The 14,595-nt window shown below is 41.6% G+C and overlaps 1 protein-coding gene across 2 annotated transcripts in view; it reads right to left on the minus strand.

Annotated features, from left to right (window-relative positions):
* Nucleotides 1–993: 993 nt before the first annotated feature.
* The window catches only part of LOC122815800 (C-reactive protein-like), a 124,681-nt gene continuing 111,079 nt past the window's right edge, over nucleotides 994–14,595 (minus strand). For both annotated transcript variants that reach the window (XM_044088596.1, XM_044088597.1), the window contains exon 3: nucleotides 994–1,774. In XM_044088596.1, coding sequence (XP_043944531.1) covers nucleotides 1,143–1,774 — 632 coding nt within the window. In that variant the 3' untranslated portion in view covers nucleotides 994–1,142. The remainder of the gene's footprint in view (nucleotides 1,775–14,595) is intronic.

Genomic DNA, 14,595 nt, shown 5'->3' on the forward strand with positions numbered 1-14,595 from the left:
CCCACCACTTGACTAAAGCCCCAGTTCCAGCTTATGAAAAGCAACCCCCGAAGCATGATACTCCCACCACCATGCTTCACCGTGGGGATGGTGTTCTTCTGGTGATGCAAAGTGTTGTTTTTGCGCCAAACATACCTTTTGGAATTGTGGCCAAAAAGTTCAACCTTGGTGTCATTAGACTATAACACATTTTCCCACATGCTTTTGGGAGACTTGATGCATTGTTTTGCAAATTTTAGCCAGGCCTAGATGTTTTCCTGTGTGAGAAAAGGCTTCCATTTCCAACCCTACCCCATAGCCTAGACATATGGAGAATACAGGAAACTGTTGTCACATGCAGTACACAACCAGTACTTGTCAGAAATTCCTGCAACACCTTCAGTGTTGCTGTAGGTCTCCTGGCAGCCTCCCTGACCAGTTTTTGTCTTGTCTTTTCATTAAGTTTGGAGGGACGTCCAGTTCTTTGCAACATCACTGTTGTTGTCCCATATTTCCTCCACTTTTTGATGACTGTCTTCACTGTATTCCATGGTATAGCCAATGCTGTGGACATGTTTTTGTACCCTTCTCCTGACTGATACCTTTCAACAATGAGATCCCTTTGATGCTTTGTAAGCTCTCTGTGAACCATGGCTTTGCTGTAGCAGACAACTGAGTAAATGTCAGAAAAACCCTATTAGGGCAGCTGAACATTATTTGGGGTTAATCAGAGTCTCTTTAATTGATGGCAGGTGAGTACCCAAGAAAACTGAATGCTGTAATTAAATCAAAAGGTGCTTCAACACAGTATTAGTTTAAGGGTGTACACACTTATGCAACCAGCTTATTGTATGTTTTTTTATTTTTCATATTTCTTCCCCTAACAGATTTGTTTGTTTTTCAATTGAATTGTACAGGTTATAGGTCACATTAAAGGTGGGAAACATTTTGAAATGATTTATTGTGTTTTCATTTTTTTATTGCACAAAAACCTGGCATTTAACAGGAGTGTGTACACTTTTTATATCCACTGTATATTGCATTATTTTTTCTAATTTTAATATAGCAGTTGAACTATAACTCCTAAAATATATTTTTATTATTTTCACAATAAAAGTGTTAAGCATACCTTCAGTTTGATTTATTTTAAAACTGCTGATGATTTAACAAGTCACATTGATGTTGCATGGCTCTGTAATTTCTTCTACCACAACATCGCCTGTGAGACAGTATTTTATGGTTCCCATATCAATAACATTGCCAACAGCACTGTATTTCATTTCTCTAGCATCATGGATTTCCTGAGGAGACAAAAGATAATCCCAGAGATTTACACTGTTTAATTCTCCCACAAATGACTGACTTGCATCAAAACCACCTTCAAGTATGTCTTGGTCTTGCCCAATTATAACAACACCTCCTAATGCTATGGTGTGTCCTTTGGCTAAGCTTTTTCGTACAGATCTCACCCCATTCATCCACAATCCGACTAGTCCTGTGTTTGAGTTCCAGGTAACACAAACATGGTTCCATGTTTGGTGGACGTTTTTAGCTGTGATAGTAACAGATCTGTCACCTATAAACATTTCAAAGGTTTCCTTCGATTTACTTAAGAGAAGCAGTTCATTAGTTCTAGCAGATGTTGCATAAGAGAAAAGAGAGTATTCTCTGTTGAGTTCAGTAAAAGCTCTCACACACAGTGTAAAAGCACTGAAGTTCATCACCTTCTTAGGTGTTAATTTCACATTGGCAGTTGAAGACTCCAGAGGAAAAATAAAATTATAATGTGGTGAACCTGCAAAATCAAAAGCAGACACAGTTAGGTTTTTCAAAAGGTAACACTGCAACATACATAAATGAACATATTATTTTATAACCCATAACTAGACAATGTATACTACATCTATAGGATGTATTACCAAACCTTCACCGAAAAATGGGTATGTTTTATCCAGTCAAGAACATTTTCAGTGGATTATAAGTGAACATGCCTAGTTAAATGAACAGACAACAGGTAGATTCTTACATATATTGCAGAGCTGTATTTGTGATTATAGGATCATAGGGAGTTACTATGCTATTGGCCATGAGGTCCTTACAAGCCTAGCCAAGAATTTAGCCCATGTTCTGACAAGTCAGCACCCAATTATCCTGTCCAGCAGGAACACAGGTGTAATCCCAGGGGTGTATTTTCTGTACCCCATCCAGTTATCCAGGTTGCTCTTGAAAAGGGTTAACAAGGTACTCTGTTTGACGTGGCGATAGAGTCTATTCCACGGAAGGGGAAATCTCTGGGACACAAATCTGTCCAACCAACAAGTCGTATTGATGTCACAGACCAGGTTGAGGTCATGCGTGCAGGTTACATGAGTGGAGCTAGACTTGCAGATATGCAACAGTCCCATCAAGGCAGAGTCTGATATTGCTTTGCATGCCAGACAGAGGTCGCCTCTGAGGAGTTTCTATGAGACTGAGTAGAGGTAGAGGGCTTTTAGCCTATCTGTGTAGGGTATATGTTTGAGGCCTTGGATTCTCCTGGTGAGGAACCTCTGTGGTCTCTCCAGCTGCTGCATGTGCTTTGTGAGGTACATGCCAAAAGGGGCATTGTACTCAATAATGAGTGTTATAAGGGAAGAATACAGGGATGTTATGACCTCCTTGTCCCTGGATGAGATACCCTTACTAATGATGTTGGCCATGTTGAAAGCTTTCCAAACAAATGAGGCAATATGGTGATCAGTCAAAAGTCAGTTTGCAATCAGCCTGGGTGCCTACATTCCTCATAACTTATTGCATGCTTAAGACCTTGTTATTAATGTGATGATTTGTGGGGTGTCACTTTCCCCAAAGAGGATGATGATGCATCTTTTAGCATTCAGTTTGAGGCCATGTTTCTGACACCAGTCATTTGTACGGGTGAGACCCTCTTGGAAGATGTCCATATCGCGAGGGGAATTGATGACAGCATCTAGCTTGCAGTCATCTGCAAACTTGGTCAGCCATAGCCCACTGGGTTTGGTCTGCATCTGAGAAAAGTATATTCCAAATAACAGAGACCCAAGACTGATCCCTGGGATACACCGCTCGTTATGGGTTTACTGCTTGAGGTGGCCTCCCCTATTTTGACAAGGTGGGTTCTATCAGTGAACCAGTTTGCTACCCATCTGGTAACATATGGCTTGATGCCTAGTTGAGAGAGTTTATCTATTATACCTGAGTGGGGAATAGTATCAAAGACTTTGGCCAGGTCAAGGTAGGTAGTGTGCACCATCTTCTCCTCATCCATAGCTGTGGTGACTGTCCAAAAGAAGTCAACCAGATTTAATAGACATGACCTCCCCTTGATGAAAGCAAACTGTGTGGGATCGAGTGTTTGGAGGTTGACAATATCCTTGTTTACGAGGTCCATGATAATCCATTTCATGGCCTTACAGATCAGCTACTTAGGCTGATGGGTATATCATTTCCTGGATTGGTGGATGCTCCACTTTTGTGCAAAGGGATGACAGTGGCTGTCTTCCACTCAGGTGGGACAAAGCCAGTACTCATGCTTTGGTTGAATAGGGTATCTAATGGTGGTGCAAGTTCCTGCCTGAGCTCATGTAGGATATAGCCTGTGATGTTATTGGGTCCCATGACGGCTGTATTTTTTGCCTTTGGGAGGGCAATTGCAACTTGCTCCCTAGAAATAAGGGGAGGGGGACAGGTGCTGGGGATGTCCTGATTTACTGATGGGGGAGACAGAGAGGTGAAGTTTTCACTGAACCTGTCTGCCAGCAGGTTGGCTATATCTACAGCTTTTGTGTTTGTGGTGCCCTTGACCACCAGTTCTGAGCAGATATGAGTGCTTCATTTGAGAATGCAGACAAATGTGAAGAAGGCCTTATGACTGTCTTTAACAGATGTGGCCAGTTTGGACTCAAAGTTTGCTTTGGAGGATTTCACTAGTGCTTTTATTTGCTTGTTCAGGCTAAGGAGAGATTGCTTCTAATTGGGCACCTGTTCCTTTTTGGTCCTGGACAGCATTTTTTTTTCCTTTTATTATAGAGTTTATCTATTACAGATGTCCACAAGATAGGTTTACACTTTCTTGAGAATGATTTTGTCCTGTCTAGTATTCCTGATTCCATGCAACTATATAAATGCTCATACAGTACTTTGGTGTAGGTTTGGACATATGTGCCAGTTCCTATGGAGGGGGTGGGGGCTGTGAAGCCAGTTATACCTTCTCTCAGGAGTTGCAATCAGCACTGGAAAAGTCTTTTTGTTCGACCCAAGCTAGGGGAGGGGTCGGGGGGATGGTGACTTTGAAAGTGACCGCTTTGTGGTCAGATCTTACCAGGGAGGATGACATGGTAGGGATGCTGCAGTGGTTATTCATGTTAGTTAATACCAAGTCCAAGATATTCTCCCCTCTTGTGGGGTTGTCAGCCAGCTGGTCCAAGGCATTTGCATTGCTGAAATCAAGGAATCTCTGGGCATTTGTGTTTTGGCATGAGTGGTTCTTCCAATCTATGGTTGGATTGTTAAAGTTGCCCAGGATCAGGGTAAAGGGTTGAATCTTGCTTGATAGATTCGAAGAGGTCCAGATAGGTAGAGTGAGCATCTTGAGTAAAAGTTGGGGGCCTGTAGCTAGGTATGATTTGAATAGTTGTCTTGTCAATGATTAACTGCACCTGGAGTGTCTCCTGTGTAGCATACTTTTTGGCCAGCCTGGAGGTGTGGCTGTCTTTAATATATATTGCAACTTCACCTCCTTTTGCTTTGCTGCCCACAGTTTGGGGTCTGAATGTATGATAAGATGAGTAACCTGGTAAGGCCGGGGTGCTCTCCACAGCTTTGGACCAGGTTTCTGTGACTGCACAAATGTCAGCATCTTCCAGGGTTTGGAATGCTTGCAATGAGTGTATTGTCATGTTTAGGCTCCTAGCATTTAGCAGCATGACTATTAATTTGCGTTTTGATGAAATTTTCATGTTGGTAGTTTTGACCTCACGGCATTGCATAAAAAAGTCACTATGGAGGAGGTAAGAGCCTTTGCCAGAAGCCTGAAGCCCAAGGGAGACAGATACAGGCTATATTCTGGCAAAGCATAGTGGTCTGTTGATCATGTCTTTCCAGGGTGTAAGGTACTGGATCCCCTTGGAATGACACCAGAAACTAAAACAATTGTTAATGTCAATCATTTTATGTTTGCATTGAGGCATTATTCTGGGTGATGGTAAAATGCTGCTTAAAGCTAGGAACATACCTGCCTGGGACACGTATTCAGCAGTTCGATCATGTCTCTCTTCATATAGTCCAAGGAGGTATGTCTCAAGTCATTCACGCCAACTTGGGCTAAGACAGAGTCATAACAGTACCTGTTATTGAGAGATTTGAGTGTGTGGGTGATATGGCAGATTCTGGCACCTGACAAACAACTAACCATGACTTTCTCCTTATCCAGCCAGGTGAGAGGCATATCTGTGTGTCTCACAATGGAGTTTCTGGTTTAAAAGCCCATGTTTGTGCTTGTTTCCCACCTTTCCTGTAACTAGTCTAGTCCAGATACAGATTTGCCATATCCAGGACTGTTTATAAGCTTCTGAGCGGTGCCAAAAAGTTTTCTCTTCAATTTTTCCCTTAAATCTGCTAGCTCTCTCCTCTCCTGCACTTTTACTAGCTTATTTGTCTAGCACTTTACCAGACTTCTTGTAGCAATTATTGTAGCACACAAAAGTGTTCCCAGCACTAAACATTCTGCAAGGAAACAGTTTCAGTACTTATTATTAATGCCCACCATCCAGGTATGTCTAAAGGTCAGTTCCCTGTGCTTTTTCCTATTAACCTGGTGAACTTGGGCATCCTGAGGAAATGTAGCAACTGCCTCATGTACACTGACAACTCTCTCCTCTTACCTCCCAACACTCAGACTTGCGAGAGATGCATTTATATATTTAAATTGGAAGCCACATACTTTCCAGCCAAGACTAGAATAGCTGGTCAAGAGGAGAAGGTCAACACTTGCACCACACCACATGGAACACATATCCCTCCAGAACACATACCACCACTGCCTTCACAAAAAACACAAACCACACACCCACCTTCGCGGAGGCTCTCAATAAAAATCTACCCGAACAGCAGAGGCCTCCAAGGCAGAAATGCACTCGACCACCACAGCACAGCACTAATCACGAGACACATACAGTGGATATAAAACGTTTACAGACCCCTGCTAAAATGCCAGGTTTTTGTGATATAAAAAAATGAAACCACAATAAATCATTTCAAAACTTTTCCCACCTTTAATGTGACCTATAACCTGTACAACTTAATTGAAAAACAAGCAAATTTGTTAGGGAAAAAATATAAAAAAAACATAAGTGTGCACACCCTTAAACTAATACTTTGTTGAAGCACCTTTTGATTTAATTACATAATTCAGTCTTCTTGGGTACACATCTGCCATCAATTAAGGAGACTCTGATTAACCCCAAATAACGTTCAGCTGTACTAGTAGGATTTTCCTGACATTTATTCAGTTGCCTGCTACAGCAAAAGTCATGGCTTGCAGACAGCTTACAAAGCATCAAAGGGATCTCATTGTTGAAAGGTATCAGTCAGGAGAAGGATACAAAAAATTTCCCCAGCACTGGATATACCATGGAACACAGTGAAGACAATCATCAAAAAGTGGAGAAAATATGGGACAACAGTGACATTCCAAAGAACTGGGCATCCCTCCAAAATTGATGAGAAGACAAGACAAAAACTGATCAGGGAGGCTGCCAGGAGATCTACAGCAACACTGAAAGAGCTGCAGGAATTTCCGGCAAGTACTGGTTGTGTATTACATGTGACAACAATCTTCAGTATTCTCTATATGTCTGGGTTATGGGGAAGGGTTGCAAGACAGAAGCCTTTTCTTACACAGAAAAACATGCAGGCCTGGCTAAAACTTGCAACAAAACAATACATCGTCTCCCAAAAGCATGTGGGGAAATGTGTTATGGTCTGATGAGTCCAAGGTTGAACATTTTGGCCACAATTCCAAAAGGTACATTTGGGGCAAAAACAACACTTTGCATCACCAAAAGAACACCATCCCCATGGTGAGGCATAGTGGTAGCAGTATCATGCTTTGGGGTTGCTTTCTTCAGCTGGAACTAGGGGCTTTAGTCAAGGTGGAGGGGAATTATGAACAGTTCCAAATACCAGTTACTTTTGACCCAAAACCTTCGGCATCTGCTAGAAAGGTGAAGATGAAGAGAAATTTCACCTTTCAACATGACACTGACCCCAAGCATACATCCAAATCAACAAAAAAATCACTTCACCAGAAGAAAATTAAAGTTTTGGAATGGTCCAGCCACAACCCAGACCTAAATCCAATAGAAAATCTGTGGGGTGACCTGAACAGGGCTGTGCACAAGAGATGCCCTCACAATCTTATAGATTTGGAGAGCTTTTCCAAGGAAGAGTGGCCATATATTGCCAAGTCAAGATGTGCAATGCTGATAGACTCCTACCCAAGAAGACTGAATGCTGTAATTAAATCAAAAAGTGCTTCAACAAAGTATTAATTTAAGGGTGTGTACACTTATGCAACCAACGTATTGTACATTTTTTATATTTTATATTTTCCCCTAACAGATTTGTTTGTTTTTCAATTGAATTGCACAGGTTATAGGTCACATTAAAGGTGGGAACATTTTTGAAATGATTTATTGTGGTCTCATTTTTTTATATCACAAAACTCTGGCATTTTAACAGGGGTGTGAAAACTTTTTATATCCCTTGTAACTCACCTAAACAGTGTGCCACTCAACCAAAGCTCCTAAGGCAAAACAGCATGCCCAACACACTAGTCATAGGTGACTAGATAGTGAGGCACACGGATGTCCCACTCACTAGGTTCAATAAGGAGAAAGTAACAGGCAGGTGGTGCCTGTCAGGTGCCAGGATCCGCCACATAGCGGGCACACACTCAGGTCCCTCAACAAGAGGTACAAATATGACTCTTTCATTGTACATGTGGGTGTGAATGACCTGAGACGTACCTCTCTGGACTACATGAAAAGAGGACATGGAGGAGCTCTTGGATTATGTAGCCCAGGTGGGTATGACCCCAGCCCTGAGCAGCATCCTACTTTCACCCAGAAGGATACCACAGTACAAGCAGAAAATGATTGAATTCAGCAATTGGCTAAGTTTCTGGTGTCATTCCAAGGGGATCCAGTATCTGTCTGCCTGGGGTGACATAGGTTCATAGGTTCATATGTGTGTACTAGGCTAATGACCCTGGAGGCTTTACAAGCCTAGCCCATAGGATTACCCTGGCATCATGCCACCCAAACGTAACATTAATTCCAATGTCCTGGACCAGCTCATTCTTACCCCCACTAGAGGGAGCAACATCCTTGATCTGGTCATTACTAATATGGGTGACCGTTGCTCTGCACCAGTACTCAACTCCTCCCTGGTTAGATCCAACTACAAACTAATCATCTTGGAAATCCACCCCCCCCAAAAAAGGTAACCACCATGAAAAACTTTTCCAAAGCTAACTTTGGGCTCCTAAAAACAGAGGTGGCTAACTTCACAGCACCCATGCAAATGAAGAATAGTTGCATGACTGTCGAATTATACACCAATGCACTGTACAAACACGTACACAAATGCATAGATCTCACCATACCCCATAGAACCAAGATGCTCTCCTCCAAAAAAGGAAGCCAATCTGGTGGTCCCCTGCCATAAACAAGCTCTACAACAGAAGGAAGAAACTGATGTGAAATAAGATGAAGTCCCATGACTGGATAAACTCCCTTATCAGCCGCAACAAAAAGTTGAGATCCCTCATAAAATCCTCTAAAGCTAGCTATGAAAACAAAATTGCAGCAGATAGTAAAGACAACCACAAGGCCTTCTATAGTTATGTAAGGAATCTCCATGGCAATACCCAGATTTGCTCTGAGCTACTGCACAATGGTACCTCCTAAACCAAGCCAACAGATATTGCCAATATACTGGCCGACAGATTCTGTGCCAACTTTACCCTTCTCCCCCCCAAAGGACCAATCACAATACCAGTAGATTGTCAGGCACCTAGTATTGCTGCTATACAGGTTAAAACAGCACTGTTCAAGGGCAAGAATACAGCTTCTATGGGACCTGACAATATCCCTGGCTGTGTTCTACATGAATTATAGAGTGAACTGGCACCACACCTGTGTGCCCTGTTCAATCACAGCCTCACCTCAGGCTTTGTCCCTACCAAATGGTGCACTCCTACAGTCATCCCTCTCCACAAAGGTGGAGTGACTACAGACCCTGGGAACTATTGCCCCATTAGCCTGATGAGTCTGATATGCAAAGCTATGGAACGCATCATCATGGACCTAATAAACAAGGATATAAAGGAATCTCCAAACTCTGGATCCACACAGCTTAGTTTTCTGAAGGATAGATCATGCCTGCTCAACCTGGCTGACTTCTTTGAGTCAATAACCAGAGCTGTGGATGAAGGTAAGGTGGTTCATACAGCCTACCTTGACCTGGCCAAGGCCTTTGATAGCATTCCCCACTCAGGAATCATAGAAAAACTCACTAAGTCTGGCATCAACCCCTGTATCACTTGGTGGGTTGCAAACTGGCTCACAGATAGAATCCACAGTGTGAAAGTAGCTGTCTTCAAGTCAAACTGCCGACCAGTCATGAGTGGAGTCCCACAGGGTTCGGTCCTGGGTCCTCTCCTGTTTGGTATCTACTTCTCTGAAGTCCAGGCCAACACAAAGGGACTCTGGCTGACAAAGTTCATAGACAATTGCAAGTTGGGAGCTATTATTAACTCCCCCAGTGATGTTGACATCCTGCAGAAAGGCCTCACTGAGATTAGAACCATGGCCTTAAGCTCAATGCCAAAAAATGTGTCATCATCCCCTTTGGGAAAAACCCTGTTCCCATGAATTACCACATCGGCGGTAGTCCATTGAACACAGAAGGTGTTATAATAAATCTGGAAACACATGTTGACAGCAACCTTTCTTTTGACCACCACATTGCCACTGTGGTCAGAAAGTCCTTCTATGTTGCACATCTCATTACTAAGGGTTTTGCACCCAGGAAGAAAGAAGTCATTGTCTCCCTCTACTCTTCCCTCAGTAAGCCAATCATCGAGTACAATGCCCCATTTGGCATGTACCTCATTAGACACCTGCAACAACTGGAGAGGCTGCAAAAGTACCTCACAAAGATGATCCTAAGCCTTAAGTGGTTGCCCTATAGGGACAGACTCAAAAAACTTCAACTATTCTCTGTCTCATATCACCTACTTAGAAGTGATCTCTGCTTGACTTACAAAATGATGTCTGACCCAGTTCTGTTAGAAATGCTACATCTAAAAAAATCCCCATTCCTCATCACCACATGCTCCAGAGATCCCAACCTCATTACCACAATCAACAGAAAATGCTGATGGGACAGGTTCATAACCCGGAGACTGCCCATGCTATGGAAGAGACATCTCATACATATCAAACAGAGCACCTAACTGGCCCTCTTCAAGACAAATCTTGATGAGTGGATGGGAAATAGAAAATTCACCCCAGGGATCACTCCAGTGGCTCTACTCAACAGAGGCACTGAGCGCTAATGTCAGGTGGAATGATGCCAATGTAATCCTATGGGCTAGGCTTGTAAATGCTCCAGGCCATTAGCCTAGTACACACACCTATGAACCTATGAACCTATGACTAATATGTTGGGTTTATGTTTAGGCCTAAGTGGCTATGTAGCAGAGGTGTGTGGACTATGTATAGTGTGTGGTATGGTGTGGTGTGCAGTGGAGTTTGTATGTGTTTTTGCCTTGGAGGTCTCTTTTGTTTGGTTTGTTTAGGACATCCACATATGTGGGTGTGTGTTGTGCGGGTGGTGTTTAAGGTGTGGTGTTTGTGTTTACAGTTTTCTCAGTGGCAGATATACTGGCTTGTGAGGGAGACAGCATAAATTCTAGGTTCTTAATGTAATTACATCTGTCATAAATTGTGTTCCTAGGTTGTAGTAGTAGTGGGTTGTCCATGTACATGAGGCAGTCACTACACTGTCTCAGGATGCCTATATCAACTAGACTGGCAGCAGAAACTGTAGGAAATTGTCCATTCATATTTGTCAGAAGCTGAGGGACAGAGGCCATAGAGAGCTAAGGGTGTAAAGGGTGGAAGATCTAAGATGAGTACTACTAAGTGAGCATTCAAGTGTTACTAAGGGAAACTTTTGTAGATGGAATACCTGACAATGGGTTAAAAACAGTGCAGCTGTGGTGTGTGACACACAAACAAGCCAAAACCAGCTCAAACGTGGGGTTTAAATACCACAAAAATAGAAGGTTCTAGTAACACAGAACTCTAGCCAATCCTGCTAGTTCCTGCTTTCTTTACCAGCCTGTGCCAGACAAGATCCAGGCAGCCCTGTTACTCTCACTAGCAGAGAAGATAGGCCCCTACCAACACAAGTTGGCTGCCGGAAACACGGAAGGAAAAAACAAATAGCTCTGGATGCAGTAAATCTTATATCCAGACTATGCTACGCAATTTAAGGGTAAGAACACAATAAGCTCACAAAAAGCACAGGTTAACCACTTATATACAAAAACAGTACTCACATTATGAAAAAATACAGTTAAACTTTAATGAAATGCAGTAAAATGTAATTAAACAATAATGAATTACATTAAGTAACAATGGAATACAGTTAAACAGTAATGAAATGCAGTTAATCAGTAAATTGCTTTAAAACAGTGCAAATGTGATAAATTAACTCACAGTCACAAAAGAAAAACAGCTCAAATAAAACAGCAATTCAGTAGAATACTGTCATCGATTTAATCAGGCTACTGACAAGCAGTATCAAATGCGGCAAACTAAATTCAATTGAACATCTAAGCACAAGCAGCAAAATGAAGTAAGAAGAGGCACAATACTTTTTTAAGTAGAAAGTGAGGAGATGTATGATAATTCAAGGTTAAGAAGCTAAAGGGGTGAGCCTTCACAACTGATCACACTGTTCTTGGTAGAATGAGCTGATACAATGCAGCTGGGAGGAGTGTTCAATATCAAATCTATAGTAGAGGCTGGCAACTCAAGAGCCAACAAGCTTAAGACCACAACAACAGTTGGGCTGTTGGGTAGAGTTACAAGATCAGAACAGAGGTAGGAATACAGCTCACTAAGCCTAAAAACAGTTGCACAGTTTAAACAGATATGCAACAAATATTGGTTTAGTTAATCAGAAGTGCAGATAGTTGAAAATAAGAACTTATCTTTTGTAATCTCACAGCAGATTTTGGAGAACAGCAGATCAAGAGCAGAAGTCCTGATTCACTGCAGCCTTGAGCAAACAAACACAGACTGATTTAAACACTGACTAAGGTAGAGAAACAGGAACCAGCCAAAGTTTAAATTATCCAATCAAAAACACCTTAAAACAGAGAAACAGAGCTCTGTGGCAGTAACTTTAGCTAGATCAGACCAAACTGAAACTCCCTCCCAAGAAGCAACAGCTAGGCCTCTCTAGACAAAAGATTAACTGTACTACAAGCTCCAAAGGTCACAAACAGTACTAGATTCAGCTCTATGCTAGTGTTTTTCAAGTGCAGCAACAAGTAAAATGAACAGAACAAACGGAGAAACAAAGAGGAGACAGAGATCAGAACAGATGTAAGGATTCAATTCACTTGCCTAAAAACAGCTGTACATTTTAAACAGATATGCAGCAAATATTGTTTTAGTTAATCAGAGATGCATGCAGAAAGTTGAACCTAAGCACTTATCTTTTGTAGACTCATAGCAGGTTTAGAAAAACAGCAGAGCTAGGGCAGAAGGCCTAACTCACTGCAGCTTTGAGTAAACAAGCATAAATTGGGTTAAGCACTGGCTGTTTAAGGCAGAGAAATAGGACCAGTCAAAGTGCAAATTATTCACTCCTTGTATACTTTTACTTAATACAAATAACTTTGAGATCAAACAAACCTGTGGGCAGAGTCACAGTGGCTGCTGTTTATATCAAAGCAAGGGTGGGGTATTACAGGAAGCAACTGAATGGGTGGAGCCAAATACAGTGGGGCAGGGCTGTATTACAGCAGGTCAATAACTGTTAAATATAATCAAACAGATATGGTCTTTCAGTTTCATCCACAAACTGCTTCAGTACATACCCACTCATAATAAACACATTACTGACTCTATAGACCTTAGATGTTTAGTCATAATCAACAGTTCATGGATCCCCCTATTATTCACCAGTCTCCCCTGCACTCCCTCAATGCCCTCCTCTGCTTTTCCTCATCCTGGCCCCACACCATCCAGAAAGATTACTGGGGGTCTGGTAAGACCCTAGAAATTATAAAGCTGTAGATGCACTGAGTTGCATCTTAATTTTTTAACTTACTTTTGACTTATTAATGATAGCCTGAACAAAAATCATGAGTAAAGAAATATATTTGGTCTTTCTGGGAATAGTGCCTGCCTTTCTACCACTCCAAAAACACAGTTATCTTCTGTGTATCATTCTGGTGCTAGATTGGGATGAAAAGTAAAAGAACAAATGGCCAGAGACATATTGTATACTCCTGAGTGTGTGGGAGAAGAAACCAAAGCACCTGGAAAAAATCCACAAAGAGAAAAGGACTAGGACTTCACATTGAAGGAAAGAACAACCAAAAGCTCAACAGGACAACCAAGTGCTGTTATATGGCAACACTACTCAGTGCAACATTCTGCCAATAATCACTTGCTATCACACACATCCTGCCCAGATCACCACACTTACTGAGTGCAATGCTGATGTTTGACTGCTATAGAAAGTGAAAAAAAATGCACGCTAATTCTGCTAAGCCAGAACAATAAATTATTATTTTAAATAAATGACAACAGTGTCAGTCATATTTATGCACAGACAACCCCTGCATCCAATTAAAGTCAACTTTATGGACTGAATATACCTCAGAGCTCAGAATGTAATAAAATAAATATTACAATAAACAATTGGATAAGGTAATTTATTTTACCCTCCCCATACACAAATATGACCATCAATTATTTCACATTGATCCCTTCGGTAGTTTAACCATGGATGTGGAAGAAGCAAATTACACAATTTCCCCATCAATCACTTTGGTCATTTAACCATGTATGTAAAAGCACTTCAGTGACAAAAATTCATCATTTCCCCAAATAACCCCTTCAGTAGTTTGTCCAAGTATACACAAGCACTTCACTAACATGAAATGAAGCATTCCCCCAACAACACTTTCAGAAGTTTGTCCATGTATGTGCAAACACTTCACTGACATCAAAATGAAAGTTTCCCCAAACACCCCTTTACTACTTTGCCCATATATGCACACTCACATATGCATACATTCACACACACACTTTAAGTACTTACCTTCTTCCCTCATCCTGGCATTAACATGCATAATACCTAAAAATACTTTAAAATAAATAAAAAAATAAACTTTTCCTGTGATCTTGCTCTATCTTCCATATTAACTACTTCCTTCTTCTTGGCTTAGGCTGCCTCAGTTACATAAAGCAGTCTGAACCAATAGGAATGGATCTTCACTGCATCCTG

Source organism: Protopterus annectens, chromosome 11.part0, assembly GCF_019279795.1.
Source record: "Protopterus annectens isolate FY-2018-M chromosome 11.part0, PAN1.0, whole genome shotgun sequence".
In the NCBI taxonomy this organism is placed as follows: Eukaryota; Metazoa; Chordata; order Ceratodontiformes; family Protopteridae; genus Protopterus; species Protopterus annectens.